This window comes from Gopherus evgoodei, chromosome 18 (genome assembly GCF_007399415.2).
Source record: "Gopherus evgoodei ecotype Sinaloan lineage chromosome 18, rGopEvg1_v1.p, whole genome shotgun sequence".
Classification (NCBI taxonomy): Eukaryota; Metazoa; Chordata; order Testudines; family Testudinidae; genus Gopherus; species Gopherus evgoodei.
Window position 1 is genome coordinate 22,461,870 of NC_044339.1, and position 27,518 is coordinate 22,489,387.

Genomic DNA, 27,518 nt, shown 5'->3' on the forward strand with positions numbered 1-27,518 from the left:
AAATACCTGCACAGCCCCACTTGGCTATGGGGTCACATTCCTAGAGCACCTTCTAGTGTGAAAGGAACTGATCACCTACTAAGAAGTTCCAGTGAGACAAGTTTCACTGCATTCTCCAGGTCCTGTTTTTTGGCCTCATTCTCCTAGAACTACATTCATTCACCAAAGGCTCAATCCTGCGAGCCTTTAAGTGCCTCAAACTCCCATTAGAGACAATAGGAGCAGAAGCAGTTCAGCATCTTGTAGATTTCAACCCCAATGTGTGTATTTGATCCAAGAGTTAAGCAGTTGCTCTCAGGATATCTAGAGTCCAACAAAGAATGTAGTGAGAAGGGATGAAAATGCATGAAAAGAATGTGAATCAGAGCAGACATATGGTGTCAGAACTCCTCAAGGATCTCAGATACATTGGGATGTATCTGCCATGTACATTGGCCAAACTGAACAGTGTCGACGCAAAAGAATAAATGGACACAAATCAGACATCAAGAATTGTAACATGCAAAAACTAGTAGTAGAGCACATCAGTCTCCCTGGACACCCAATAACAGACTGAAGTGGCCATTCTTCAACAACAAAACTTCAAAAACAGACTTCAACGAGAAACTGCAGAACTGGAATTAATTTGCAAACTTGACCCCATCAAATTAGGCCTGAATAAAGACTGGGAGTGGCTAGGTCACTACAAAAAATAATTTTCCCTCTGTTGTTCACTCTTTGTCAGCTGTTGAGAATGGGCCATATCCACCCTAATTGAATTGGCCTCATTAGCACTGACCCCCCACTTGGTAAGGCAACGCTCATCTTTTCATGTGCTATATATTTATTCCTTACTGTATTTTCCACTACGTGCATCTGATGAAGTGGGTTATATCCCATGAAAGCTTATGCCCAAATAAATGTTAGTCTCTAAGGTGACACAAGGGCTCCTCGTTGTTTTTACTGATACAGACTAACACAGCTGCCACTCTGAAACCAGACACATTAGGGTTTCCAGCAGATAAAGCAAGCTGTCAGTGAAAAGCTCATTAGGGCAGGACTGTCTCTCATGTATGTTTACAACACCTAGCACAATGGGCCACTAGGCCTGGTGCAATACTCATAAATAATGGAAAGTAATTTCAGACCACTTTTGTCAAGGTTAAAGAAAATAAGTGCTTCAGCAGAGAGACTAAACTTCCCGAAAATACAGGAGAGAGCTAGCAGTGTCCAGCGCTGGGGTGTATGAGGAGATGGGGGGAACTGACTCCATTTCGGTTTTATTTATTTCAGAAAATGGGTGCCACTTCAGCATTTAGATACCAGAGTGATAGCTTAAATACCTTGGATAAACAACTGGTATCCCAAATAGAGACTCAATTACATGTTGACTGAAACTGCTGAACCCCTAACTGGACAGGAGACACTGTGATCCAGAGAGAGAATGAACCCTGGCATTCACTCATTAAAAAAGAGAACATGCAAAAATTCCCCTGCCTGGAACCAAGCCCAGAAGGAAAGAGGACCAGGAAGGGACACGCATGCTGCAGTCTTTTGCACTGTGGCTTGGAAGGATTCAGGTTTAATCTGTAAATGTTGAGAAATGTTGTAGAATCATGGAATAGTTGGGTTGGAAGAGACCTCAGGAGGTCCTCTAGTCCAACCCCCGGCTCAAAGCAGGACCAACACCAACTAAATCAGGGGTAGGCAACCTTTGGCATGCATCCCAAAGGCGGCACCCGAGCTGATTTTCAGTGGCACTCACACTTCCCAGGTCCTGGCCACCGGTCTGGGGGGGATCTGCATTTTAATTTAATTTTAAATGAAGCTGCTTAAACATTTTGAAAACCTTATTTACTTTATATACAACAGTAGTTTTAGTTATATATTATAGACTTATAGAAAGAGACCTTCTAAAAATGTTAACATGTATTACTGGCACGCGAAACCTTAAATCAGAATGAATAAATGAAGACTCGGCACACCACTTCTGAAAAGTTGCCGTCGACCCCTGAACTAAATCATCCCAGCAATGTCTCTTACACTGTTCACATACAAACCAACCAATTTCCATTGATGATAATTGAAATGTATAGGTAGGCCAAGTAAGACAAATTCTTCTTGAGAACTTACTAGATTCTGATTTAAGGCTATTTACTATGTATATTTTGACATGTAATGTTGACAGTTTGTTTTAACTGTTTGTTATAAAGCTTTAACTTTTTGAATTGCGATGGTTACTGTCATTACATAATTATTGTCTGACACCCCCCTCCCCAATTGTCTGACTCCCTCTCCCATCACTTCCTGCAATTCTGAAAATTAAAATTGATAAAAATTGAAAAAATGATTAAAAATAAGCATCTGTATCCATCAAAATTATATATTAAAAAAAAATCAAATTCTGCCAAGCCTAGCTATAAGCAGTGAAACTTAGAATATGGTGTGATGGAAAACAATACCCATGTGAGATGCTGAGAGCACGGAGACTCTATTGGACCAAAGAGAGCGCACAGATTTATTTGAGTTTTCGGGAACCTTAGACAGGGAAGATACAAAATGTAATTGTTCTCATCGTTTTCCATTGAGGTAAGTGCATGTATTGCTCTGCAGTACTATTAAGCCCATGAGGAGCTCTCTTTAATATGCCAAGACTTTGACAGTAAATCATCCCTGTCAGAGAACTTTATGGGACTTTATAATCTGTAGTCTGCTCTAGTTTTTCCAGAAGAATGATAAACCACAGTGAGGACAGATTTGACAAAGGAGAACTTGGTATGTCAGTGCCGTTTCCCACATAAAGTGGAGAGGTTGGAGAATAGGTGTTTTAGGACTGTAATGACTGTTGTGAGATGATACACTAAGTTCCTTGCTTCTCTTTCAAAATTTTAGCCAGATGTCTCATTGAGATGTGTGAGAGCAGTGGAAGAACTCAGTTTGCCTTTGTTAAAAGACTAAAAAGTTTAAAGTCCAAAAACTAAGACCTAGGATGCACTAAAGAGGCTTGGGGAGTGTTAGCTATCAAGCCTGTCCCTGCCTGCCTGCCTTTGCTGTGTTCTCAAAGAGATACATGGCTGCCTGAGTAGCTATACTCAGAACTGCATGGTGATATAATAGATGCATAGCTTCACTTATCAGCTTAATGTGTGTGCTGTTGGGTTTTTGTACTGTGAGATGTTTAGTCCTGTGATATTCCAGGAGAATAACAGACCTGAGCATGGTCTCCAAGTTCTTAGTGCCCACTGAGCAGGCAACTCTACAGAAACATCTGAAGTGATGAAGACAGGAGAGGTTTTTAATAGCAAAATAGGAAATGGCACAAGATTGGTGGACTTGAGCGTCTGGAGTGATGCAAAGTGTTGTGGCAGATCCTATCAGGCGGCATCACTCATGAAGAAATGCAGGATACATTATGTTAAATGTTGACAAAATTGTCTTTAACTTCGACTCTTTCCTGTGTTTGTATTTGTGCTTCACGGCTTTGATATTTTTTTGAAGGGGAGGCGGGACAGTAAAGGTTTTCATCAGAGCTCCAAATAAAATGCCTAATGATTGAGCATTACTGCTTAACTCCTTTGCATCTCTCTGCTTGGTAATATTTTGACTAAATGTCTCACAACTGTATCTGAAGGGTCAGCAGAACAGGACCAGTTTTTATCATCTTTTGGGACTTCCCTCCAACTATCTTATATTTTTCTGTATCCATTGTGAAGATTAGGATTGAAATCATGGCTCTGGGGAATCTTATTCCTTGTTGAGATTACTTATTTATGGATCTCTGTTGTATTTGATACAGTACAAAAACAGATACATCTGTATCCCAAACATTTTGAGGTCTGCCAAACAAATCTTCAGTACTTGGGTCATCAATAAATAAAAGAACCTGTATGAGCAGAAAATGTGATGTTTTCTGTTTTCTTGCTGATTTTTAATAGGTGCTGTTGTATCTACCTTTTTTACATATAGAAGAGTTTAAAATGGTTGAGAAATACACTGGTTTAAAGCTAAATTAGGTACAAGAAGAGGAGAAGTTATGTCTGGTTAGTTACAGTGAGCAGGGCAGAGCTTTTTACCCAAAGCAATGTGTTCTCTTGGTATCTTTCAATGAATGCATACTTGCTACTGCTTATTATCTGTGGAAACTTTGCCTTTTCCTGAGCCTGTTCAGCTTGAAGACATTAAAGAGGAAAGAAAAATACTTAAACATTCATTTCTGTGTTATAGATGTTATTATTGTTACACTTAACATTGGATGAATTGTGTTTATAACAAACCACTAGTGAAGTTGAGACAGACTTCCACAATCAAAGTAGTTCAAAGTTAAGAGGAACTACTGTTATCGTGGTGCCTAGGATTTGCATATTGTCCTGTACAATATATTACATGAAATCTCACAAATTTGTTAGGCCCCTGCAGAACTGGGATAAAATATATAATTTAGGGGTACAGCATCACCCTTCCTTTTTTTTTTTTTTTTAATGCAGCTTCCAAATTGCAGGAAGCAGCACCGGTCTGGCAAAGTGGTCAGCATAGTCAAACATGTGAGGTGAGACTTCCTGGTATATGTCATCTTGCTGGACCCAATCTTCTTTTAAAATTGTCAGATTGAGGTTGCAAAGATGCATTAAAGGTAAAACTTGTAGAAATCTAGATTTTTATTTTAAAAATTTTATGTTTTATTACTGGGTTGAAAAAATAATTTGATAAGTTTGTGGAGGATGGTCTATCCGTGGCTGTTATCCAAGATGGTCAGGAACACAACCCCATTCTCTAGGCAATCCTTAAACCTCTGACTGCCAGCAGCTGGGACTGGACATCAGGGGATGGATCACTGGATATTTGCCCTGCTCCGTTCATTCTCCCTCAAGCATCTGGCTCCAGCCACTGTCAGTAGACAGGATGCTGGGCTAGATGAACCATTGGTCGGGTCCAGTATGGCTGTTCTTATGTTCTTATTTTATGCTATAATTAGGAATATGATGAGTTCCATTAGGCTGTCTTGGGTGCACTGAGGATACGGAATGCGAGAGGCGGCTATCACAACGGTTCTTGAGTCAGTTGTCTCCTCCTAAAACAGAAGTACACACAAGGTCCTCCATGGAATACAAACAGGAAATCTGTGTCCTGTAAGGCAGGTAATACTAAAGCTCTGCTTAGGTGTAGGGACAATGTCCCTCCAAGCACAACGGCATCCGTCTCCCAATGCAGGTAGTTAGCAGCCTTTCATTTCCTTCCTGTTGTCAGGAGGAAATCACTGGTCTCAGTGCTCCTTCCCTTCCTGCCGTGACTGACTTTTCTTTTTTTTACATAACTGGCACCTTCCGTTGCAGAGCAGCGAATTGCTGCACCCTTCTGTGCTGAGATTCCTAGAGCTCGGCAGCTGGGTGCCTGCCGCCTGCGTACAGTCAGGAGATGGGCTGCTGACCTTTGAGACTGCAGAAGGCAAGAAGCCCACATGGCAGGTTGATCAGACTGTACTGGAACCTTGATTCTTAACAAGCCATTTCAATCTGTCTGTGGCCACATGAACCTGCTGCCTGATTAGAACGACATTACACATAAGGCATTTTGAAATTTCCACTAAGTAGGAGTTTTATTATGGCTATTGAAATGGCAAAATTATTCCTCTGGAAGAATGACTGTGTGGAGGATAGCACCCAGGGTTCTCTGTTAACTATTAATAATACCTAGTGGACATTGTTTCATATCAATATTGCCAGTGACCTAGAGCTACAGGAAGTGGAATTAAACCTTCCAGTTGTACTCAGGAAATTTAATGCTTCTGGGTTGCCAACCAACCGACCAGTATTTTGTAGCCATTGATGAACACAAGTAGCCAGAGCCCTGTGAGACACTAAAAAGAACAGTATCAGAGGGGTAACCTTGTTAGTCTGGATCTGTAAAAAGCAACACAGAGTCCTGTGGCACCTTCTAGACTAAGAAACCTATAAGAGCATAGCAGTCACCTTGGCCAGGAGAAACGGCGGCTCTGATGGCACATCCCTCTACACAGTATTCTCTCAGGACACAGTTATGCTCAGGCCACATCCAAAATTCATCTCAAAGGTAACCTCCCTGTTCCACATGAACCAATTGATTCACCTTCCGATTTTCTACCACAAGCCTCACTGCGACAACAGGGAGGCTGTATTACACACAGCAGAGGTCAGGAGAGCCCTAACTTTTTACCTGGATGGGACAAAGGTTTCTGGAAGTCTCCTATGCTTTTCCTCTCTATTACGTAAAGATCCAGGTGCACAGCAGTATCAGCCCAGAGGCTCTCTAAGTGGATCTTGAACTGCATTAGACAATGTTATTAGGTTCGCAGTATGACCCCTCCAGACAGTATTTGCACACAATCCATGAAGTCAATCTCCTCATCCGTTGCCTTCTCCAAGAATGTCCCTATCTCAGAAACCAGTAGCGTGGTGACATAGGTGTCAATCCACACCTTTGCAGAACACTGTGATCACTGGGGACTCCGCCTCTAATGCCATCTTCGGCTCCACAGTACTGTCATCTGTAACTGACCCTCCAGTAGGGATACTGCTCGGGAGTCACCCACAATGGAGCACCCATAGGGACACTCCTCCAAGAAGTTGTTGTTCACCTTGTGCAGTAACGATGGTTCTTCAAGATGTGTGCCCCTATGAGAGTTCCACAACCCAGACTCCTCCCCTCTGCTTTGGAGTTCTTGCCAATGACTCTGCTGTAGAGAAGGAATTGAGGGGGGTTAGTCTGCATATGCTGACTAGCTTTGTGGCGGGGCACTAGGGGAGACAGCGCATGTACAGGCCTAATGGACACTGCTACCGAAGTTCTCCAATCAGCAGTGCAGGGACACAAGCAACCTTGCAGTGGAGAACCCACAGAGAGAGAGACATCTCAAAGAACCATCCTTACTGCACAAGGCGAGTAACTTCTTCATCAGGATACAGTGCTACAATCCATATTTCAAGCTCCTGATAAGTCAAACTGTGGCCATGAGCTGTGCAAATGTTGCATGCCCCTGTGAAGCACTGTCCAGAGATTTGAGTAGAGGCCGCTTGGGAAACCTGGATACTAGAGATTGCCGTTTGCTCTCTGTGGGTATGTCTACACTACAAAGAAAAACCCATGGCTGGCCCATGGCAACAAACTTGGCCTTGCGGGGCTCAGACCACAGGGCTGTGGCATTGCTGTGTAGACTTCCAGGCTCAGGCTGGAGCCCGAGCTCTGGATCCCTCCCACTCTGCAGGACACTCATGGGTGTCCAGTTGCTGTATATACGTACGCTGTGAGACCTGGGAAAAGCCACTTCCTCTCTGTGTCCGTTTTCCCATCTGTATAATGGGGATAATGATAGTGACTGCCCTCCCCCTTGATAAAGTTCTTGCAGTCCGCAGGTGAAAGATATTATGGAAGAGCCAAGTATCCTTATCTGATGGATCAGGAAAGGGATGGGTTAGGATCAGTTTTTTTTTTAAAAACGCAGGATAAGTTCTTGAAGGATAGTGTAGAACCTAGGATAATTAGCTGCATGCAGAAAAGCCCAGGGCTCAAATTGCTATTTTTGACAAACCAGTCATGTAAAAATACATTTCTGTTGAAACTCCAATACAGGGTGAGATCTTCAGGATCAGAATAACCTGATCCAGCTTTCACCTGAACAGTTGATTCATGCAGTTGTCTGTAGGATTAGACCGTAATCCTTCTGTACAGCTACATGCAGGGAGCAAGGGCGTGATTTGTCAAAGCTGTCTGCGCTAAGTTGTTCAACACTTTGCTTTTTAAATGTTTTCCTGTGTTGAATGGCTGTTACTTTCTCCCATTTGGAATTGGAGGCTCAGAGAAATGCTACTAAAATGATGTTCATGAGACTGTTCGTTGAGCAGTTAATAAAATGAATGTGCTGGCTGTACAGCCAGAGGGAGTGGTGTTAAACATGCAGACAGTGGAAAGCTGTTAACCTCTGCAGCAAATATGTGGCTCTCTGGCTCTTAGCAAGTTACAGACATAGCTGTGTTTGACACAGAGATGTGGTGAGAAGGAGCTGGCTCAATGATGTCAGGTAGTTTCAATCTCTGCAGTGTACGTGCTCTGCATGGAAATGGGGGAGGAGGAGGAAATGACATGGACTGCACTGCAGCACACTGCAGCACTGCCAGAACAAAGCCTTGTTGGAAAAACACTACCTAAGGAGAGGCTGTGCGTTGACCACTGTTTGGGAGCAGGGTGTGGAAATGTCACCTGCTTCTTTGAGAAGTTTGTCTCTTCATTTGGAGAGGCAAGGCAGGGGAGGGAGTATCTTTTACTGGACCTACTTCTGTTGGAGATGGGCTTTTGAGCTACCCAAAGCAAAGAGAGAAACTCCGAATGTCACAACTAAACAAAGGTGAAACAGATTGTTTAGCACAAGTAACTAGCAAATTGTAAGAGAGCAATCAAGGTGAAGTGACCAGTTAATCTGTCTGCAGTCATAGGACAAAAGAGGGGACTAGCGGGTTACAGATTGTTGTCATAAGCTGTAAATCCAGTGGCTTATTTAGGACCATGATCTTTAGGCTTTGTCTACACCGCCACTTTACAGTGCCACAACTTTCTCAGGGGTGTGAAAAAATATCCCCCGAGCGCTGAACTTTCAGCGCTGTAAAGTGGCAGTGTAGACAGTGCACCAGCACTGGGAGCCACTCCCCTGGTGGAGGTGGGCTTTTTACGGCGCTGGAGCGTTGGTGCCACGACTACACATCTACGTTAAAGTGGCAGCGCTTTAACATTGCTAATGAAGACCTGCCCTTAGTGTCTAGCAAAGTTATGAATTTAAGCTCCGAAGCTAGGTGTGCAGATTTCCTTCGAGGATGAGGACTGAGAGGTCAGATACTCATGAAAAGTGTTTGCCCACAGGGGATATGGTTTTTATCTTTTATCATTTTTCTGTGTGAGCGTAGTGCTTTCATCCACATAGTTGTTGCCGGGGCATTTAGTGCACTGGATGAGGTACACCACATGTTGTGATAAGCATGTGTAGGACCACATGGGTCTTGAAAGCTTTGGTGGGGGGGCATTGATCATTGTAGCAGTGGAGTTATGTCTGCAGGTTTTCCATCTGTTGTTATGGAAGAGCCTGGTGCCACTTTGAGTTGGTGGGTCTCCTCATGTAACTGCCTGCCAGCCTCAGCGCCAGAGGCCTTGGAATGATCTGAACAATGACATTATTAGTGAGGCTCCAATTTTCTATTGGCAAATGAAACCAATGAATGGGCTCATCACTATCTTAAAAACCTCTCAACCCTCTGAAATAGGGTTGGAGGTGACTGACCTCCCACACTCATTAGCAGCAGAGATACTTTGTAAATTGATCTTACACTATTAATTAGTATGTAAAGCTGAATTCAAATATCCCTGCAGGAGAGAGTCTGGTCTGGCAGAAGGGGTCAGGTGAGTTCTTTATCTGCTGTCAAACTTCAGGTAATTTCTAGTGACAGGTAAAAGCGTGATATAAATTCATGGGAGCTGCCCTCTGACCCCAGTAATATTCTGTCTCCAGTTAATGGCCTGCAAGTGGTCTTGGGTTCAGCATAGCACATAAGTTTGTGTCTCAGGTTTGATTTCCTAATGAAGAATCTTGCATAGCTGTATCTTATGGAATTCCTGTCCCGTGCCAGGAAACTCAGCAGGTAAAGCATACCTGACATTTCACTGGCAAATGATTAGAGAAACACCATATTTGCCACCTTTCAGATTACAGGAATATTCCCTCTAAATCTGTACATTTTAGAAAAGAGCAGTGCAATTCTGAGATACCTTACTCCTCACCATGTGTCCCAAGGAAGCTCATTACTCTAGTGCCAGCGGCTAGAATTGCGCTGTGGGGATGATTTTATTATTTACTGTATGTATTGCAGAATCCTCGAGGAGTCCCAGACGTGGATCAGGGCCTCAGTGTGCTAGACACTGTGCAAGAGAACAAAAAGATGGTTTCAGTATTACAGCACCGGAGACTACCAGTGAAATTGCTCTAGAGCAAGGCAGTGCTGCATCCAGTGGTGCCCAAGTACCATAGGCTGCAAAGCTAAGGGGGGCCACAGCCTGACCACTTTTAGCAATGATCCTGTAAAAGCAGCAAAGAATCCAGTGGCACCTTATAGACTAACAGACGTTTTGGAGCATGAGCTTTCGTGGGTGAATACCCACTTCCTCAGATGCATGTAGTGGAAATATCCAGGGGCAGGTATATATATGCAGGCAAGCTAGAGATAACGAGGTCAGTTCAATCAGGGAGGATGAGGCCCTGTTCTAGCAGTTGAGGTGTGAACACCAAGGGAGGAGAAACTGGTTCTGTAGTTGGCAAGCCATTCGCAGTCTCTGTTCAATCCTGAGCTGATGGTGTCAAATTTGCAGATGAACTGAAGCTCGGCAGCTTCTCTTTGATCCTGTACTAACTCAGCGCAGAGTATTCCTACAGCTGCACAGTCGCACCACCACCGATACTTGACTCGGCCATCCCTCTGTACCGAGGAAGGGGTGGCTGGGCCAGATATCAGGGAGTGGCATTGCGACCTAGTGCACAGGGTCACAGAATCAGACCTTTTAATTTATGATCTGCCACAGGAAGCCACGTTGTCTGGTTCCTAAAGCCCAGCTAGAATAATGATCAGCTAGGACGGGGCAGCATGGGAGTCAGACACTGCATTTCTGGAGGCTGGGTTCTGACTGGCTTGATCTTCTGTAAGCACCTTGCATACTTTTTAATCCTGGGACCTGAGTCTCTGGGTTGTAGGGCTGGCTCCTGCTCTTTGTTTCCACGGGCTCATTTTTGCCCAGAAAGGCCTAAGCCTGTAAAAGCTCCTGGGGAAGAAGAGAAGCTAGCCTGGCTGCTTCCTTTTGGGGCCACTGCTACATAAGAGGGGAAGAAACGGGAGTCCCCTTACCACAGGATGATCTAGAGAGATGGCTTCCCTGCCAGTTAGTTGCCTGTACAATAGGAGGGGAAGGGGAGAAGCAAGAGACAGGCAGAGGAAGAGAGAATGGAGCACGTGGGAATGTGATGAGGTGAAGTGCAAAATCCAGCCATGTGACTTTCTTTTCAACAAGCACAAAATGTTTATTGCATTAAAGCCAAGTTAAAAATGTACAGGTCCCCCAATCCCTCCTTCACCCTGCCAGGGTCAATTCCCCACAATGGCAATTGCTGTTGGTGCCACACGTTTCTGGTGCCATCACATGCGGGTCCATGGGTCATTCTTGCCATCGGGATGCGCTTGTGCAGTGGCAGTCTGAGGACCCTGGCCTCATCATTGGAAGTAACAGTAGCAAAGTGCAGGCTGCCCTGACTGTTCCTGCAGCCTCCTGGCTGACATCCACAATCTGTCAGTTTAATAAAAATAATAATCACCTTTGGCTCTAGACACCTGAACACGTGGTTAGGATTACAGCAGAATCCCAGCAGTATTAAAGTTCATTCTTATAGGCGCTTGCCCAACCAGCCACCTACAAAAAAGCTCTTTTCTATCCTTCAGTCATTCTGGAAAGCACATTATCAGCCCTCTCCAAATACCTTCTCAAGAAAGTAGCCTTTTGAGTGTGCCAGAAGATCAAACCAAGGGGGAAGGAGGTTCCAGAATCCTGGAGCCCTCACAGAGAATGCAGTCTCCTCTCTTAAGGAGGGAGATCCAGCTCATGTGCCTCTGCTGCTCATGCAGAACATAAATCCCTTCCCTGGCAATTTACTGCTTCCCTTCTTAGCACCATGTCTAAAAATCCCCTAGGCTTCATGAAAGATCAGATTTAATGTGAGTCAGGAAGAAATAGTCGCTAATCACTTCTGTCCTTGATGCAACTACATAACTTCCATTGAGGCCAGAACAGAGCCTAGCAGCTAATGCAGGAAGGTCCAGAAAACTCTGAATGACCTCTGACCTTGTGCACTACAGATATACTGATGCACAATCAATGAGAGTCTTGAGAGGGAGACCAGTCTGTATAGACATTCAGTTGACCAGAGCTATCCACCTCTTCTCCCTGTACTGATTTGACCTGGATACGGGGCACAGGATAGGTTTATCTTAATAATCTTGGTAAAGCAACATGCTTATGTTGGCTTCCATCTCTTAGATCATAAGACCAGCCATACTGGGCCAGACCAATGGGCCATCTAGCCCAGTATCCTGTCTTTCGATAGTGGCCAGTGCTCCTTCAAAGGGAATGAACAGAACAGGGCAACTTTGAGTGATCCATCCACTGCTGTCCAGTTCCAGCTTCTGGCAGTCAAAGGTTTAGAGACACCCGGAGCCAGGACTGGCGCTAGGGGTTTGAGCGCCCTAGGCAGACGGCAATTTCGCTGCCCCGGGCGCTAGTCCCGCGGCTCCGCTGGAGCTGCCGCAGTGGTGCCTGCAGAGGGTCCGGTGCTCCGTGGCTTCGGTGGAGCTGCGCGAGCAGCCGACCCCGTCCGCCCGCAGGCACGACTGCAGCAGCTCCACCGGAGCCGTGGACCAGCAGACCCTCCGCAGGCACCACTGCGGCAGCTCCACCGAAGCCACCTGCCGTCCCCTCCGGCAAAACGGCGCCCACCATTTATTCTGGCACCCTAGGCGATTGCCTAGGCTGCCTAAATGGTAGCGCCGGCCCTGCCCGGAGCATGGGGTCATGTCCTGACCATCTTGGCTAATATCCATTGATAGACCTATCCTCCATGAACTTATCTAATTCTCTTTTGAACCCAGTTATACTTCTGGCCTTCACAACATCCCCTGGTAGTGAGTTCTACAGGTTTATTGTACGTTGTATGAAGAAGTACTTCTTTGTTTTTGTTTTAAGCCTGCTGCCTATTAATTTCATTGGCAGACTCCTGGTTCTTTTGTTGTGTGAAAAGGTAAATAATATGTTCCATGATTTTAGCCCTAGTAGCTGCTTCGTCATACTGGTTTGCAGTTCAGGAGGAGGAGAGTAACCAGTGGTGCCTGCCGGTTCCCATAGAGATCAAACCTAAGTAAAATAAGCATTTTATAAAGACTCGTTGATGTGCCCAGATGCTATCCACGTAGTTGGCAGCTCCCACCAGCCTGGGGGAGTGGAGGAAGTTCGTCTACTGCCTGACTTTTCAATAGCATTTAAAGTAAGTTACTGACCCCTTATGAGTTTGCAGGTAACTAGCACATTTTATGGGCTTTGTCCATGTTAATTTCCGAGAGCTGGGATCTGGGTCTAGGCCTAGGAAGAAGGGAATGTGCTCCTGTATGGCTTCTTGTTCCAAGAGAAGTAAAAAGCCCGAGGGAATCTTGTTCCTGTAGCAGTCATTCACTCATGGTTCTCACCAGGTAAATCATGTCTTTGTAAAATGGGGATGATGGCAGAGCTGCCCAAAGCCAGCTGTTGCAGGGAAGGGGGTCAGCTCGATAGGAAGCCATAAGATTTTGGAGATGGGAAGCGAAGGTGAAGCCATATCTGTCTCTTACATATTTCACATATAACTATTGTAGATTAGTCATAAAATATCAGCACCTTCTCTTCCCCACCACTTGAGGAAGCCAAGACACTGAATTGTTTGATACTTGAACATAACAAGCAGAAAGTAGCAAGGAGGTGCCCTTATACTCTTGTGATCTAGAGCAGGGCAACTCCACTCCACAGCCCCCACCTGAACAGGAGGTGAGCGCTGAGTGCAGCATGAGGACTGCCCAGAGTTCTTTCAGGAAATCTCCAGTTCTGACCATCTTTAATCTTTACTTCCTTTTGCTTTGGAGATGTTCACCAGCTTCCCTGATCACACAGTCTGTCTGAGACAGGGAATTATTCCAGGATCTCGCTTCTGACAGTATGAATTACAAAACAGAGCTTGCCTTCCGCGCATCTCCAACTGATGCCAGGTTCCATTTGTGATTTTGTGCAGGAGGTCACCAAAAGCTTGCATTTGTCTTCCATGGAAATGTCATAACTCTGTCTGTTTTGACCTAGATAATCAGTTCAGGATGTCAATCCTGGAACGACTTGAGCAGATGGAAAGGAGAATGGCCGAGATGACGGGATCCCAGCAGCACAAGCAAGGAGTAGGAGGCGGGGGCAACGGGAGCGGGAATGGAGGAACCCAGACGCAAGTATGAGTCCTTTGTCACTGAGTCAGTTTTGCTTTATACGCGTTCCTTCTGGAATTAGCTTTTTGGAGGGTGAGGGAGATATCTTTTAAACACCATTTGCTTCTTGAGAGCCTTTTAATTACAACCTCCTCTCAAAATCACCATATTTTCCATCCCTATAAATAGTGGTTTGCACTTCTTTTAGGGATTGATTGTGAATCCATTAAGAGATGCATCTCTCTGGTCCATGGAAGCCTGCTATAGGGACATAGAAACCCAAATTCCGTAGCCTTCCTTTGGAGATGGGCACACAGCAAAGAATAAAGATGACCTAGCATTGGCTGGCCCAACAGATGCAAGAAGAGACTTTGGAAGCAAGAGGCTTCTGTCAGTGTGAAACTCAGGAAACGTCTAAATATTTCACACCTGTTAGTGATACCTGATTCCCTTGTTACATACTAGTTGAATGGTAGAATGACAGCTTAGCTCCTGCTGGGGACCATGTAGAACTGCTGCTGAAGGTTGGAAAAGGCACCCAGGGCAGGTAGTTGTTTGATGTGTGCTTGTAACAGAGGGTGCAAGCTGCTATACACAACCACACTGGCTTCATAAATTATCTGGACTAACTATTGTCTATGTGATTAATCAGAATGATAAATCACTCTGTTAGTAATATAGTGCAGTGTAATATGAAAGAACCACATTTCTCATACATTTCCATAGTTATTTAATAAATATCCTAGAACAGAAATACACCATCTCCAACATCTGTACTGGCCTTGGTCCCAGGAGCCAAGCAGCCAGGCAGTTTCTGTCATGCCAGGGACAGCAGCAGGATAGGCTGTAGTGGTATCAAACAGCAACAATAACCCACTAGCAGGTAGACACTCATCCCCCTCTAGGGTGCCCGTTCTCCTCCTCCCTCCCACCCCAAACAGGTCTGCCTCTCCCAGTCAGATCTGGGAGCTCTCCACAAGCCAACAGCTAGGTTCACTCTGCCTCCCTAGCCAGCATAGCACTCCCGCTGAGCAGGTCCATTTCTTAATGTCCACTGAAACAGCTCCTGCCTTTAAAGCAAAGAAGCAGTTATGATACTGGTGCCTGCTGAGCAGAGGCCACTTTCTGCTGTGTTACACACCAGTGCAAGTCAGGTCAGTGGGGTGGCACAAATGTAATTGAGCATAACTTACTCCAGAGGACTTATCGCTGGCTGGTAGACTTAAGTGTCTCGGTATCCATACGCTTTTTGTGAAGCTAAAGGCTGAACCAAGGCAAAGTTTTATTATTAATGAAGACAGAGCTATCAGCTGCGCAGCTTTTAAGTTGGATATATTGTTGTAGCTTGTATCGAAAGACTTGTACACAGTGATCCTGAGTTAACTGATTGGCCTGTAATAGGGGCATGCTTCGGTGTCTTGGACTAACAGGGAAGCTGAGGTGTTTAAGTGAAATATCTTCTTTGTAGGGTTCATTATTTCTCATAAGACCTTTTTTTCTGCTTCCTAGTATTTCTGTTCAAATGTGCATTTCCCTACAGGTCATCTGTTGCTCTGAAGTAGCATTTTGGGTTAATTATATCCATTACTATTAAAACATCCCTTCCCAGTAACTGGCATGGGAGGGTGTTGATTTCACTAATTCTCATCTGAAAAATACCTAAATACGAAATTGCATAAATACCTGTTTTAAAAGGTCTATAACTAACTAGCTACACAGTATAACATAATGACTCCCAGAGGAACTCTTCAAATCTCTTGAGTTAACTCTTGCACTTCTAGAAAGGAATTTCTTTTGTCTTTTCAGTGTGAACTCCTTTAAGGAAGAGAACTAGCGCATGCTATGTACTTGGGCTGTCACACAGTGACAAAGCCAGGAGGTTAAATTAAAGCTCACCTTGCACCCTGAACACTCCCAGTTGTGTTTAGGAATGGACAGTGTAGCAGGTCAGTGTGTGCTGCTGCAATACTTAGGCACAGTGGGGCACATTACAAAACAAGTGTGGACATTAGCAGAAGGTCTGGCCTTTGAGCAAGAGGGTTCCCTTTGAGTTCAGGGTTTTTAAAATTTTAAACTTTACATTTTGTTTATATTTACTTGACAGTCAAAAGCACCTTTGATTCACAAGGGTCCAAAGCAATTTACAAACATAACTACTGCAATACAAACCAGAAATGGGGATCAGTACATCCACCCTGGGAATTCATTCACCCTGAGGGGTCAAACGTGGCTGCTGTTTAACGGCACACAGCAACGTGATAGTTTAGGGTCGGAAGTGAAGAGCACTGTAGGAACCACAGCAGATAAAGCTGCTGGGGAACTTAATGCAACCAGAGAAGTTGCCAGAGGTGGAATTTGACCATTGCTCTGGAGCTAACCGCTTTAGTTATGCACAAAAATGCCATGGGATTGTTACAGTCCAGAAATAGGCAGGAGCTGGCTTTATATCTCATTCTGAAAACTGCACCTCCTACAGCTGCCTAACATCAGAGCTGTTGCACTGGTTCAGTACTTGCTCAGATGGAAGAGTCACCTATTGATTCATCAGTATGCTATCTGCAGTATTTCCTAGGACTTCTCCCATCTAAATATTGACATAGTCCAATGAGACAGGAGGGGATTAGCATGGGGCGGGGGATGGAGGAGGTTCGCTCGCCACATAAAAAGAGCTCCATTAGCACTTGTAACTTGGAGTCTGTTTTAAAATGTACCTGAGGATGAGGAGCATAGCAGCAATGGGGGACCCTCGGGGAGGGAGAGAAGTGCCCAGCTGGCGAGATGTGCTGGAACAGAAATCCAGGCCCTAAGCATATAGGACTGGGCAGTTCCATTTCAGAGTCTCTGGTCTGTGAGGGACATCCAGCATTTATAGCTCTGATTGAGTCAGCACTGCACCCATTATTCAGCTCCTGTCTTTGGAAGCACATTCCAGCCTACAGAACAGATAAACCAGGGAAGGGGCTGGCAGGAAACTCATTGGTAATAATTGCATATTTAGGGGTCTGTCACCTGATAATCACTGAGAAAATCAAAGACATTAGCTAGTCTAGGAGTTCTGGGTGACCAGAGAGAACGGTGCCTTGGGTAGCAGTGAAGAAGCAACTCATAACTGGAGTTTTTTGAACTCAGCGCACAGTATCTGGGCTTTTTAATTGTTCAGACTCCTAGATCTCTGTGGCTTCAGAGACCTCAAAGTCACAGTATCTGTTGGCACTGCTAAAGTTATTCTGTGGGCAGTAACGCACACTTTACCTCCTGTTAAGAGGACCTTTTGTGATTTAATTCTTCTTAGGGGTGCGATACAAGTGACTGAAGTCATCTTTATCCACAGATATGTCAGAACATCTGCAATTCTGCTTCCCTAGAATCTTTCTGCACAGCTGTTGACCAGCCATGGCTCATGGCTTTTGGTCATTGCTGCTGTTCCCTGTTTAAGTACTCTTTCCAGGTCTGGTTCTGAGAGGCACTGGCTTTGGTGGGAGTGGAGTGACCAGCATCTCCTCCTAGGCTCAAGTGGTCCATGAGAAGGGCACCCTCTTGTTCCCAGTATACCACTTGTTTTGCAATGACCTCCCTAATGTGGAAAGTTACCCTATAGAGTTGACTGTAAGTACAGGTTAGTGCAAATAAACGAAAGAACCTGTCAGCTTTTGTCTTGTTCCTCATGTCACATTCATCCCCTTCTGTCACTTCCCTATCACTCATTATTTTTAAAAGCAAATGCCCACAATGGCCTAACAAGTCCTGCCCTGTGCAGGATGTGAGTCCAAGCCACCCTCCCAGATGACAGCTTCTGAGATGTGCATATTGCTTGCAGTGTGTGTCTGGGGCCGGGACGTTGGGCAGCTGCTTTGAGAGCCGTGTAGTGGTGGTGTGTGAGAAGATGATGAGTCGTGCCTGTTGGACAAAGTCCAAACACCTGATCCATTCCAAGACTTTCCGAGGAATGACCTTGCTACATCTTGCTGCTGCTCAGGGCTATGCAACACTGATCCAGACCCTCATCAAATGGCGGTAAGACCCAATGCTTCAGACTTCTGACTTGTCAACGTAGAGGCTGCAGGAAGCAGGTATAAACTCTGGTTGGCCTGAGTTTCTGGGTCTCTCTGGCACTTTGCAGAGGATGCTGCCTGTTGCAACTTGCTCCAGGCCCCCGTTGTGCATGGGTACCAGTCTGTTGTGAGTGGACCCAACCGCTGGATTCCACCTGCTTCTAAGCCCCCTGACCAGTCATTGTTCCTAACGCTGGGGCTCTCTGGTGCACTCCCAGGACCATCCCCCATGTCTGACACCATTCTTGGGCAGTTGGGTCCTGCAGTACAATCGGAACCAGTGCTCCAGCCCTCCTGAGACACCCAACTGGTTTCATCCATTCTCTGAGATCTACCTTACTGTGGATGCTCTGAGCCTCTCAATTAATGCCTTTGGGGACAACATGGCAGGCAAGTAAGGAGATCAGTTTTAGGAAAGGGGTTTCTTAATGAGAGAAACTTTACTCTTGAAAGCACTGAGGAGTTACAGATTATTGGAAAAAACAGTCCTGAACTCCTGCCCTCTCTCTCCTCCAGCCCTTTCTTCTGACATGGCAATCATGACCTCCCTTCACACAGCAGATTCCCCCTTAAATGTAGTCTCTGACCTCTTTGGCCACATGTCCAGGTTGAGAAACTCCAGCCTCTACTCCCATCCAAGCTACTGTGTAGAGAATTAAATGTTCCTAGGGTTGGCCTGCCTTTGAGAGACAACCAGTTGATGGGCCTGTGTTGCTCTGTGTTAGCTTCATAGATGACATCATTTAACTAGGTGTCAAGCCCCCACTACGATATGGATGCTCTAATCCACAACAGAGATTACAATAATGTGGGGCCCCTGGAACAAAATGGCATTCACAAAACAAGATGGAGTTCATCTTTTCCACAGACAAATCCCCAGTCTGTCACACAGCTTTCTTCTCTGATTTTAGGGGATAAAATTACCCCTTGTTGTGGTTTCCCAGGGCCGAGTGCCTCAGCCTTTTACATGGAAGCTAGTAACGTGCTTCGGTTGACATGTCTGAGCTGGCATTGTGCTCACCTGGGAAGTGAAAGATCTGGATACTTGTTACATTAGCGGTATAAGTTTGATGTTTTCACTGCTGGCCTGTGTCCATCTTCCACTTCATAAACAGAAGCTGGTTTAAACTTGACTTACTGTGGATCCCAATAAACCCTCTAAATTATCCTTATCCATTTGTTCTGGAGCCACTCTTTCCCTTCCCCTCTTTGTGCTGTTAAGTGTTTCACTTAATTTAGCCCTTTTTTTTGTGAGCAGCCTGTAGGGGTGTGCATGCAGTATAAAATAACAGCCTAAGTGTTTGTCACCAGAGTTTATGGGAGCTGAAGGCCCCAGTCTGTGAGGCAGATCCTGAACTCTTTGTCTAAATACTTATTGGCCCTTATCACGGTAATATCCGAATGCTGCAGAATCATTAATGGCGTTATAGGCAGCACTGCTGTGACATAAGGAAGGGTTATGCCCATTTTTCAGGTGGGAAACAGAGGCATGAGGTAGGTCATGTGACTTGTCTAGGGTCACCCAGGAGATCTGGGGTTGAGCTTGGAATGGAACCCATGTTTTCATCCCAGTCCAGTGCCCTATCCGCTAGCCCATCCTCCTCCCTCACCCAGGCCACCGGCGATAGCAAGTGTGCATTGCAGGCATGCAGGTGTGTTCAGTGCTGCTTCTTGTGGTCAGGCCTCAGGGTGTAAAGCTGTGGCTTTGTGTAAGGATCGTAACCAAGCTGCAGAACATCATTTCTGCTCTCATTGCCTGTGCAGCACCAAGCATGCAGACAGCATTGATTTGGAACTGGAAGTTGACCCTTTGAACGTGGATCACTTCTCCTGCACTCCACTGGTAAGTAACAGAGCATTCTTTCTGTGCCGGTGACTCAGTCCACCGAGACGGTAGAACGATCCTCCGTGGGGGTGGGGGTGGGGGTGGGGGTGGGGGTGATGAGCTCCTTCTTTGCTGCTGTTCCCAGTCCTCTTGAACTTTTGCAGTCTGATGGAGTAGATGTATCCTGCATACTGCTGCGCTGTATAAATAACAACATGACTCTAGCAAGTCTTAAATTGTTTTGCTCTCAGAAAAACCAAAATAGTTATCCCAATTTTTTGAGAAGTGTGGGGTGGGTTTTCTTATTTCCAGATCTCTTCTTTTGCCCAAGCATCTCTGCTTTGCTGCCTTGAGGAAAAAGAACTTATGTCTTTTTTTACTAGTTGGTCTGTTTACATGTTTTCCAGTTTGTGGAGGTCTCAGTCATCCTATTGTGTCAAAGCCAGTGAACTCACAGTTACATTTCCTGATAACCTAGAAAATCCCAAATCATCCAACATGCCTGGAACCAAGAATAGGTCCAAATGAAAACTAATTCCCAAAGCCAGGTGGTAACTTTTTAGATGAGCATATCTCCTGTGAGAAGTGGAGTGATGCTCCTAGGGCTGACAAGGTATGTGAGGTAATATCTTTAATTGCACCAACTTCTGTTGCTTGTCTGTCTCACTTTCCGAGCTAACACAAAGCTCTTGTTCAGGTGACATGTGTAAGCTCAAAAGCTGGTCTCTCTCACCAACGGAAGTTAGTCCGATAAAAGATATTACCTCCCCCACCTTGTGTCTCTAATATCTTGGGACCAACACGGTTACGACGACTGTCAGAGCTGGACTACCCACAGTTTGTTCACTGATATAACTAGGTTCAGAATCCATGTAGTTCAATCAGTGCAGCCCCCTAATGTGCACTGCTTTGACTAAACTGATTTACAGTAACACTTCTAGTCACACCCATATAACTCTTACAGAATGTGTAGACAGTGTCTTAGCAAATAATTTTGTAACTCTTGGTTCTTCTGGGATGCTGCTGCCCAAGATGCCAAGCGCTGTGTACAGTATTTTTCTCTTCTTATTTTTAAAAACAATTATTCAAGTCTTAAGTGTGTTAATCATTGATATAAGCTGAAAAGTTAGAATGGACAACTGTAAGCAGTGATTCAAGGCCATAGTGAAGAAGTAAGTTTATGGGCCAGAGTCAACTCTGGTATAAGAAGGCGCCATTTCTTGGGGTTCAGTGTGGTCAAACCTCTTACACTAGGGTTGAGCTGGTCCTGTACCTGCTGGCTTGTTTAGACAGGTGCATGTGCATATGTGCTCAACCATCTCTTTAGTTAGTAGACAGACAGGAATAAGCTTTCATAAAGCTGTAATGTGCACAGTTGCACTCTCTGTGACATTGACAACAAGCAGTCTTTGAGTGCAAAGATGCTACTGCCAACCTTAATGAGACACCAGGTCAGGTTCCTTTATTGATACTCATTTGTATTCTCTTAGCTCACACACTATATTAGGCACTGTCTCAGACATTGAGTTTTAAAACTTGCCCATTTGTTATGGTCCCGAGAATACTTTCTTACTAAGAACTGTGTAGTTGCTGGCATCTTGTAACTTTTGTACAGAGGTCGTTCTAGGTTCCTGCTTCTCTAACATTGTCCTAAATGTTTGATTTTTGCATGATTATTAAATACAAAATCTAACAAGTCCCAGCTGTCCATGAGCCTGCCTCACAGTTTGCTTCTGATTGACCGTTTCCTACCTTGTCACAGCTCATTGATCCCCTTTGTGAGCAGAGTTCCAAAGCAAGCATGGCATGGCTGATGTCTCCCCAGCTGGCCACTTGGTCCTTTGAAAGCCAAATACAAAATTCATGTGAAGTGTAAGGACCCCTGCATTTCACCCTTTCCTAGCTTTAATCCTGCTGCTCACATGCTCATCTGTCTATAATTCATGTGTATGCAGTTGAGCTCTTCTGCCTCTGCAGCATCGTTAAGATTTATGCCTGTAGGAAAGTTTCACTTATTGCTCAATAAGAAAATTTCACCTTAATTTATTATAGCTGGACAGGCAACTACTTCTTCAGGAGGTAGAGAGTAGGACTTGTCTAATCCTCCATAATGACCTCTTATTCAGATGGGACACTTACAAAAGCTCTCCTTTGGTGCTGAAGCATTTGCCAAGCTGTGCTGATAAGAGCTGTTTGTCAGTGATCTGAAAGGAGAACAAGAGAGTGAAGCACCTACAGATGTGTCAGCTGTCCTTTTCTCTTTCAGATGTGGGCGTGTGCACTGGGCCACATGGATGCAGCCATTGTGCTGTATAAGTGGGATCGCAGGGCCATCTCTATTCCTGATTCTCTTGGGAGACTGCCACTGGCTATTGCTCGGTCTCGGGGTCACGTGAAGTTGGCAGAGTGTCTGGAGCAGCTACAGCGAGATGAGCAAGTTCAGCTTGGGCAAAATCCCAGAATTCACTGCCCTTCGAGTGGGGAGTCCAGCACTGAGAGCTGGGTTGCCCAGTGGCAAAGTGAAATGATTACTTCTCAAGAACCTCAGAAGGGTGTCACTGTTATGTCCAGTTCAAATACAGGTAAAAACAAAAATAACCTGACTCTAGGTTTCTCTGTGCTAACACACGACGTGCAGGGTATGTCTACCACTGCAGCTGAGAGGTGTGATTCCCTGTGCAGGTAAACAGACTCACGCTAACTCAAGCACAGCTCGTATGCTAAAAGTAGCAGTGTGTATGTTGTGGAATAGGCAGTGGCTTAGGCTAGCCTCCCAAGTCCAAATCTGCCCAATTCCCTGGTTCTGAACTCATGTGGGTAGCCCAAGCTGCTGTCCATGCCGCAGTGTCCACACTGCTATCTTTGGCATGCAGCTAAAGCCGAGCTAGTGTGAGTCTGTCTGCCCATGCCAAGAATCACAACTCCCAGCCGCAGTGTAGACATACTCATAGTGGCCTGGAGCAGGCAGTTTACTTGGGGGATGTGGAGGGGATGTTAAGTGAAGCTGTTCTATCTCTGCCCTGTTTCTTTGCTCCCAGCTCCCTGTCTCTCTCTCGCATTCCCTGTATTCTCAGTATCATTGGCAAGTGTAAAAATGTGTAGAAAGGTACAAAATCCTAGCTATTTGGAAAGCAATAGGGGTAGTTCAGCTTAGCATCCTCCCAGGATGACAGTCACTTCTGCATGTCCCAAGGCATGGTCTGAACTGTTACCTGCACTCCTGGGAGGAGGGAGGTGTTATAGATGACAAGAGCACTCTCAACAGTTATCACATCAATTGTTCAGTCCTGACTGATGGTTTCTTTGCTTCCAGAGTTAAGACGACCAAGGTCTGAGCCCTCCAACTACTACAGCAGTGAGAGTCAGAAAGATTACCCAGCACCCAAAAAACATAAACTGAACCCTGAGTATTTCCAGGCACGGCAAGAGAAGCTGCTTTCCACAGCACTGAGCCTGGAACAGCCAAGTGTCAGGAAGCAGAGTTCCAGCTCCAAGCAATCCATCTCTGAGACAATCAGCCCCAGTGAAGGGATAAGGGACTATGGCAGGGAGCTCTCCCAGCACATCCCAGAAGTTGCTGGGTATCGGGGCTCTGGTGGCCAGGCAGGAGTCAAGTGGAACCCAAAAGACGTTTATATTGGTGTGTCTGCGGTGCAGGTGACAGGAAGCCAGAAGGGGCTTGCGTTGGGGAAGGACATCGTAGCCCACCGGCTGCGTCAACGAGAGCAGATGAATGTGCTGATGATGGCTGACAGGGAGATCGTGGATGGGGAGCTGCTTTCCTTCAGGGACAGTGTGGAGAATGAGGACTGCTTACAGCACATGGATGACCTGCAGGTAAACATATCTAACATGGCTGCAAGGCCAGATGAGGCAAATACATCCCTCAGTGTCAGCCTCTGAGACTGCACCTGACTGACCTGTGTGCTGTGGTGGGAGGTGTTCTTGCAGCTATAGGGCCCCCAAAGCATGCTTTGCAGAAGTTCATGGCTCTTGCTAACTGCACATTCCCCTCTAACAGTAAGTGATGTCCTTTCAGTCATGCTGTGAGAGTGACGGTTAGCATGAATTGTTGTGCATTGCATTACACTGTATTAGTTGGACAGTCTGCTCCCTTGAAAAGTTCTGCCAGCTATAATGGAATTTTCCATCTTGAAATGAATGGAACCAAAGCAGAGGAATGTGCTAAGGGTCCCTGCTCTGGGTAGCCAGTGCTGTGCTATCTTCTATACAGAAGGGCAGCAGAGAGGTGGGGATGGTTCTTGCCTTTTTACCTGTTTGAAAGGTTTCTTGTCCACCTCAAGCTAGGCTGTGTGAAGCTTGAGAGCTGACTGTGCTCTGAACTCAGCACTTCCCATCAGTCACTCCAAGGAAGTGCTGTTTCTATGTAGTGGGCAGTAAATTCATGGTCCTAAGGAAAAGGCAGAGTCTGTTGGCATCACCACTAATGTAGATGGCAGGTACTTTCCGAGGCCTCGCCACCGCTCATTCCATCCCTCTCCTTCCATTGCTTGTTCTCCCACATCCTCGCCCATTTTCACTGGGCTGGGCAGGGGTTTGGGTTGAGGGAGGGGGTGAGGGCTCGAGAGTGGGGCCAGAAATGAGGGGTTTGGAATGTGGTATGGGCTCTGGGTTGGAGCTGGGGGAATAGGGTATGGGAGGGGGTATGGGCTGTGGGCTGGGGCCAGAAATGAGCGATTCAGGGGACGGGGGCAGGGCTCTGAGCTGAGGAAGGGGATTGGGGTTCTGGGGTGGGGCACAGGGTGTGAGCTCTGGGAGGGAGTTTGGGTGCAGGAGGGGATTCTAACCTGGGGCAAGGGGTTGGGGTGCAGGAGAAGTTTAGGAGTGCAGACTGTGGGTGGCGCTCCTGGAAGTGGCCAGCATTTCCCTCCGGGTCCTAAGCGGAGGCACAGCCAGGCGGGTCTGCGCACGGTCCCTATCAATGGTTTGCGGCCAATGGGACCTGCAGAGCTGGCACTCGGAGCGGGGACAGCACACGGAGCCCTCATGGCCACACCTTCACCTAGGAGCCGGAGGGAAATGCTGGCCACTTCCGGGAGCTACGCGGAGCCAGGACAGCCAGTGAACCTGCCTCAGCCCTCCTGCACTGCCAACTGGACTTTTTAGCAGTGCTGATCGTAGCCACCCAGATCCCTTTTCGATTGAGCATTCCAGTCAAAAACCGGCTGCCTGGCAACCCTAGGAGGTGGAAGAAGCATTCTAGGTCTGTACAAGTGGAGGAGACACAAGAGATGCCAGTGCTGTAGCTGAGCTCCTGCAGAGATTCCAGGTGGTCACACCTCCTTCCTAAGTGGATTACTTTGCATATGTTATTATTGAAATAGGATGAAAGTCAATAAGGACAAATGTAAAATACTCCATTTAGGAAGGAACAATCAGTTGCACACGTACAAAATGGGAAATGACTGCCTAGGAAGGAGCACTGCAGAAGGGGATCTGGCGGTCATAGTGCATCACAAGCTAAATATGAGTCAATAGTGTAACACTTGCAAAAAAAGAAAACTTCTTTCTGGGATGTATTGGCAGGAGTGTTGTAGGCAAGAGACGAGAAGTAATTCTTCCACTGTACTCCGTGCTGATTAGGCCTCAACTGGAGTATTGTGTCCAGTTCTGGGTGCCACATTTCAGGAAAGATATGGACCAATTAAAAAAAGTCCAGAGAAGAGCAACAAAAATGATTAAAGATCTAGAAAACATGACCTACGAGGGAAGATTGGAAAAAATTGGGTTTGTTTAGTCTGGAGAAGAGAAGACTGAGATGGGACATAACAGTTTTCAAGTGCATAAAAGGTTGTTACAAGGAGGACGGAGAAAAATCATTCTTATTAACCTCAGAGAATAGGACAAGAAGCAATGGACTTAAATTGCAGCAAGGGAGGTTTTGGTTGGACATTCGGAAAAACTTCTTGTCAGGATGGTTAAGCGCTGGAATAAATTGCCTGGGGAGATTGTGGAATCTCTGTCATTGGAGATTTTTAAGAACAGATTAGACAAACTCTTTTCAAGGATGGTCTAGATAACACTTAGTCCTGCCATGAGTGCAGGGGACCTCTCGAAGTCCCGCTCAGTCCTATGGTTCCATGATCTACAGATGCAGGCTATTCTGATGCAGTTCTGCTCAGACAGCTTGCATTTTGAGTGCTGGAACTACGGACTAATGTCCTTGTTCATGCAACAGGGGTGTAACCGCTTGGCTGCTGAACACCTTTGAGTTCACATGTGCATGATACCAACCCTGCACCACCACTGAAGAAGCATTGCGGCAATGAGCAACTACAATGCCTATGCAGAGCTGAAGGTGGTGCCCATGGGCTGAAGAGGAAATCACTGCAGCGTGAAGGAAAAGGCGTTCCAGATCTGAGGAGGAAAGGGAGAGACTATATGGATAGTGTTTTGGGAAGTGAAATATACAAGATATGGGGTAGAGGAGAAAATAATACCCAGCAAAAAAAAGAAGGTGGGGAAAGGAGAGAAATAAGTAGCTTAATTTTTAGGAGAGGAAGATTATATATATTTTCTGATCTAACGAGGGGTGGTAAGTGAAGTGGCAGCCAAGAGAGCAGAGCCTCAGAAATATACTCACCCACTACATCTGGAGATTCTTCCACACAGCCAAAGTCATAAAGGGAAACAAAACCCTTGCAAAACAGGGATGGATCTGCTTGGTCAGGGGTCCCCAACACGGTGCCTGCGGGCGCATCTAAATGCGCCCGCATCCTGCCCGGCAGTCGAGCATCTGCCGAAATGCCTCTGAATTTCTGCAGCATTTCAGCGATGACGCCGCTTGCCGCAGAAATTCAGTGTCATTTCAGCGGATGCTCGACCACCGCCACAATCCTTCGTCTGAAAGGTTGGGGACCACTGTGGTTGGTGTTTGCAAAGGATGCATTCATGTTTCTGGAACTGCCTTGGGTTCTAAATTATTTGAACCTCCCAGATCCAACAACTGTACAGGCCCTAGTCATAGGAACAGAGGTGTCGTGCTAAATGTTGCCAACCAAATATTTAACATTGGGAGTGATGTCCCAAACCTGCATCATAGGCTGTTTTCACTACAGGAGAGGATCACCTGATGCTTGGAAGCATTCCAATACAGTAGTGTTAGATACTATATAGAAACCAGAGAGAAAGGAGTCAAGTCTAGCAAAAGGAAGAGTGAAATACAAAACATGAATATTTATTTCTAAATTAAAAAATACCTAAGGGAGCAATAAGGGAAGAAATATAGAGGGAGACCCCCACCAGTCTGGGAAGTTAATTGGAATGGGGCTGGAGGTAAAGTGGCACAAACTGCATGAACTCTGAATTTGTGTTCTCTTCCACTGTCTCATTCATGGGAACACAGGTATGTTCTGGGTACTGGATCAGCCTTAGAAAGTATGCAGCAGTGACGCTAAATGAAGTTTTAATACTCTCGGTCTCCTGTCTCTCCTCCATCAGTCAGAAAAAAGGCCTCAGTCTGTGGAGGTCTCTAGAATTGTAAAGGAGAATCCATGCCTGTTAAATTTCTATCCCTCTTTGTTGCTGACAGCATAACCAGTGCAAACCACTTTCTCTCTTTCCTTAATGATCACAAGTTATTCACAGTCCCTT

The 27,518-nt window shown here is 45.7% G+C and overlaps 1 protein-coding gene across 12 annotated transcripts in view; it reads left to right on the top strand.

Moving 5' to 3' along the window:
* The window catches only part of CAMTA1 (calmodulin binding transcription activator 1), an 865,798-nt gene that overhangs the window by 804,150 nt on the left and 34,130 nt on the right, over positions 1-27,518 (top strand). For all 12 annotated transcript variants that reach the window (XM_030537782.1, XM_030537785.1, XM_030537786.1 and 9 more), the window contains 5 exons: positions 13,912-14,051; positions 17,845-18,041; positions 19,844-19,922; positions 22,171-22,486; positions 23,218-23,741. In XM_030537782.1, the coding sequence (XP_030393642.1) occupies positions 13,912-14,051; positions 17,845-18,041; positions 19,844-19,922; positions 22,171-22,486; positions 23,218-23,741 (1,256 nt within the window). The remainder of the gene's footprint in view (positions 1-13,911; positions 14,052-17,844; positions 18,042-19,843; positions 19,923-22,170; positions 22,487-23,217; positions 23,742-27,518) is intronic.